The sequence below is a fragment of the Colobus angolensis genome, unplaced genomic scaffold (genome assembly GCF_000951035.1).
Source record: "Colobus angolensis palliatus isolate OR3802 unplaced genomic scaffold, Cang.pa_1.0 Scaffold54, whole genome shotgun sequence".
NCBI lineage: Eukaryota > Metazoa > Chordata > Mammalia > Primates > Cercopithecidae > Colobus > Colobus angolensis.
The window spans coordinates 859,022-863,534 of record NW_012118932.1 but is presented as its reverse complement, the minus strand read 5'-3'; the positions used below and the strand labels follow the sequence as shown (position 1 = coordinate 863,534).

The following is a 4,513-nucleotide window of genomic DNA, read 5'->3' as shown; positions in this document are numbered from 1 at the left end:
TGTATTTTTAGTTTTCCTAGAGACAGAGTCCCACTCTGCCATTCAGGCTGGAGTGCAGTGGCGTAATCACAGCTCATTGCAACCTGGAACTCCTAGGCTCGAGGGACCCTCTCATCCCAGCTCCCAGTGCACCTGTGACTAGAGGTGCACAATGCCACAGCCACCTAACTATTTTCATTTTTTTAGAGATGAAAGTCTCACTGTGTTGCTCAGGTTGGTCTTGAACTCCTGGGCTCAGGAGATCCTCCCTTCTCCACCTCCCAAAACGCTGGGATTACAGGTGTGAATTACCACACGTGGCCAAAATTCCGTAAATTTAATCAAAATCTTCTAAATGACTAACACAATACCAGTTTCTTTTTTTTTTTTTGAGCTGGAGTGTCGCTCTGTTGCCCAGGCTGGAGTGTAGTGGCATGATCTTGGCTCACTGCAAACTCCACCTCCCGGGTTCAAGCGATTCTCCTGCCTCAGCCTCCCCAGTAGCTGGGATTACAGGCGTCCGCCACCACGCCTGGCTAAATTTTTGTATTTTTAGTAGAGATGGGGTTTCACCATGTTGACCAGGCTGGTCTCAAACTCCTGACCTCAAGTGATCCATCTGTCTCGGTCTCCCAAAGTGCAGAGATTACAGGCATGAGCCATCTCACCCAGCCAATACGTTTCTTTTACATGCTTTAAATACCTTAAAGTCGGCAGAATCTCAAATAGTGCAGGATGCGTGTTGCCCTGTGGTGACAGTGAGTGGTGACAGTGAGCTGTTCTGGAGCCGTCTGGAGTGAGTGCCAGCTGTCCTCGCATGGAGTCCTGGTTCCTTTGGTGGAGGACGGCGTTGAAAATCTCAGCCCTTACGGCAGGGACGGGGGACATGGGACACGGGGGAGTTGGTGGTGGGCAGAGACGCTGCTGGGCCACTTTCAGTGACAAAACGTGACAGCAAAGGCTTTTGAAGTCAGGTGAGGCCCAGCCTGCCCTGGGGAGGAGGGGGAGTTCGGGAGGGGTGAGGCTGATGGGTAGAGTGAGTGGGTGAAGGGGAGAGGGGAGGGAGAAAACCTGGTCGAGGTCAAGAGTGCCCAGGGGAGGCCTTGGCCTTTACCGCATTGTGTGTTCAAGGCTTTTAGCCCAGATTTTCCTGGGCCATGTGATCACGGTTAGGGAAATATGACTGGGCCTCACTCAACTGACCTTCCAGACAGTGACATTCAGTACCTGGAAGGAGGTAGCAGGAGGGTGCGTGTGGCCAGTGGAGACCAAGAGGAGGAGGATGGGGCGGTGGTCGGGGGGTGCTCTCATTTTCCCGGCCTCCAGCTTGCTGCTGCCCTGGACTGAGCGCTGGCCAGCTGACCAGCTCAGGGAGGGCCACTGGGCGATGGCCCAGCCATTCCTGCTGGTTCTGAGCTCCTCTTCCGGTCTCCATCCCCCTTCAGTGCAGACACCTTCACGGATACAACCCCTTCGACCAGGGCTGTGCCAGCAACTGGTATTTAACAATTTGTGCACCACTGGGACCCAAGTGAGTTGGCAAAAACCAGAGGCCCAACTGGTGGGCCCCGGGGGTGGGGCAGAGGGGGGTTCCCCCTGGCTCCTTCCCACAGCTCCCAGGCCCTTACTCACAGTGCCCGCTCCTCTGGCGTTTTCTCCAGGGCGCTGGGAGCTCCGGGGCCTCCCTACTTCCTTGGCTCTGTGGGTTCTTGCCCCATGATGGCGTAGAGGGGTGCTGCGTCCTGCAGAGCCAAGCCCTGGGCTGCGTGCTTCCTAAGCTGAGGCGGGCAGGGGAGCCAGACCACGGAGGGCAGTGGCCCCTGCATCTGGCCTGTTGCTCCCCAGGTACATGGCTGAAGCTGTCCAGCTGCAGAGGATGGTGAGGCCTGACTGGACATCTGTGCCCAACCTGCACCCTCCAATGTCCTCCTCTGCTCTCAACCCCCCAGCCTGCCCTGGCCCCCAGCCCCAACCTCCGGGTACCTACAAACCAGGGAAGGGCCTCCAGGGTGTGGTGAGGCTGCAGCTCCCCAGGAGGTAAGAAGCGTGTGCGCGCGTGTGTGCGCGTGTGTGCGTGTGTGCGCGTGTGCGCGCGTGTGTGTCTGTGCGTGTCGGTAGGGGGTGTCTGCAGGTTGTGAGGGTGTAGGGGGAGGCCCCTGAGGTTGGGCTGACCCTGAGACTGGAGCGCTCCAAGCTTGGGGGAGGAGGGTTCTACCCTGGAGGGGCGTTGAAAGGAGGACCCAGGCCTCTAGAATATACCCAGGGGTCCCTGGAGTCACAGAGACAAATGAATGATGACTACTCCACTCAAGTGCTGATTGGCCTTGGGCCGGTCACTCTTAGGACTGAGATGAGTCTCGTGGTTTATAATTTGGCCAAGGGGTGGGGGTGGCGGGAGATTCTTTTATTGAAAGGAAATGTGGACTTGAAGCCCCATGAGACACGGAGGTGGGAGGGGGAGGATCAGGAGGCTGCCGTGGGGCTGGGCAACCCCTGTGCCCTGGGGCCTCTGCAGCACATTCTGCTGTGCCAGCCCACTCCCTTTGCCTCCAGGGGCAGGAGACCTGGCACGAGCTGTGGGGCGGGGTCTTGGTGAGGGCACTCATGCCCTTGTTCTGTGTTTAGCTCCACACGGGCCCAGTGCCTGCCGTGCTGTTGCAGGATCCCCCAGGCGAGGTTCGGCCTTCTTTTTGCCCCTGTGCACCCGCGGAGATGCCCACAACACCAGCACCTGAGCTCCACCTCCTGAATCCGCCTCCTGAATCCACCTCCTGCTTCCGCCTCCTGTACCCGCCTCCTGAACCCACCTCCTGATTCCACCTCCCGAACCCACCTCCTTACCTCCCACTTCCTGAGTGCTGAGTGGAAGCCTTTCTGAGCCCTGCCCTTTGCCCACTCCCCTGGCGGGAGTGCCAAGACCCTCAATGCCCATTAAATACCCTTGCCTGCCTCTTACAACTGTCACGCTGCGCGTGTCTGTCCTGGGTGAGGGCTTGGAGGAGGCTCTAATGGGCCGGGACAAAGACCTTCCGGGATGGAGGAGCTTGATCTGTGGAGGCCTGAGTTCAGGACCCGACACCACCTGGCTCTGTGACCTTAGACAAGATACCTAACATTTTTCTCCTCCTTAAAATTGGGCAACAACAGGCCAGGCGCGGTGGCTCACTCCTGTAATCCCAGCACTTTGGGAGGCAGAGGCCACTTGAGGTCAGGAGTTCGAGACCAGCCTGGCCAACATAGTGAAACCCCATCTCTAGTAAAAAATATAAAAATTAGCCAGGAGCGGTGGTGGGCACCTGTAGTCTCAGCTACTCAGGAGGCTGAGGCAGGAGAATCGCTTGAACCCAGGAGGTGGAGGTTGCAGTGAGCTGAGATCACGCCATTGCACTCCGGTCTGGGTGACAGAGTGAGACTCTGTCTCAAAAAAAAAAAAAAAAAAAAAAGGCAACAATAATTGCAGCAGCCGACTGGCCCAGCTCTGGGGAAGACCTGGCCTCTGCCCGGTCACACCTTTGTCTGGCTGCAGGGGGCACCCGCAGCCCAGGGATTCACCAGACTGGCCTGGTTCAGCCCTGCCTGGCTGGAGCCTCCGGGGTGGGGTTGGGGCTGGCCCTATGGCTTCTGGGGCCCTGAGGCTGGGAGCAACCCCCCTCCCGGCTGCGGCATCCTGGGGAAGTGGAGGGGTAGGGGGTGTTCTCCACCACAGCCCGGCCTTGCATCTTCCCTGCAGCTGTGTCTCACCCTGGTCCCTCTTTCCTGGTGGGAAGTCAGGAGCTGGTTCTGGTCCTGTCCCTGGGGTGGTCCCAGGCCCCACACGTCTTCAGGCCCCTGGGGTGGGGGGCCGGGGGGCACATCTAACTGTGGCTCTGCTAGCGGCCAGAATGTGACCGTGGGACTGGGAATAATGTCGCCTTTCTGGAAGGTTGTCAGAGGCTAGAATGAGGTGTTTTGTGCAAAACTTCGGGAACACAGGTACACAGTAGGCACACAATGGGTGCAGCCAGCATCATTGTGATTATTTTCTCCACCACACAGCTGACACGCCCCCCAGAGCTTCTCCAAGGACCACCTTCGAGACTGACCCGGGCCCCTTTCTTCAGGGAAGTCCCTTCTGCCAGGCTCCCCTGGCTCGGCCTCTCCAGGCTCCCCTGGCTCAGCCTCTCCGTGTCGGAGGAGGGTAGGAATTTTTATCAAGGGTCCCAGTGATTCTGCCACACTGTTTACTTCCTGCCACCTTTGTATCTGGTGAAACCAGGGTGTGGAGGAAGGTGGGGACGGAAGGATGTCCCCAAGGGTTCAGATGAGCACCCCCAGGCACCGTGGAGGAGTGTGTGTCTGTGTGCGGGGTGTGGACGCATTCTCAGGGGATGCTGGCCCAGCCCCTGTCCTCGCGGCCGCTGGCGATGCAGGACGTCCCTCTAGATCTCCAGCCCACTGGGTCCTGCCACAACCAGCCCTGGAGGCTTCGGGCCCTTCCCTGTAGGCCCAGCCTCACCCACCTGCCTGGCCTGGGCCACGGAGGAGGGGGTCCAGG

General features: G+C 58.8%; 1 protein-coding gene across 1 annotated transcript in view; it reads left to right on the top strand.

Moving 5' to 3' along the window:
* The window catches only part of ZDHHC19 (zinc finger, DHHC-type containing 19), a 13,427-nt gene extending 11,302 nt beyond the window's left edge, over nucleotides 1-2,125 (top strand). The window contains 4 exon segments of the mRNA XM_011961250.1: nucleotides 1,425-1,510; nucleotides 1,825-1,936; nucleotides 1,939-2,016; nucleotides 2,111-2,125. Coding sequence (XP_011816640.1) covers nucleotides 1,425-1,510; nucleotides 1,825-1,936; nucleotides 1,939-2,016; nucleotides 2,111-2,125 — 291 coding nt within the window.
* Nucleotides 2,126-4,513: the final 2,388 nt, after the last annotated feature.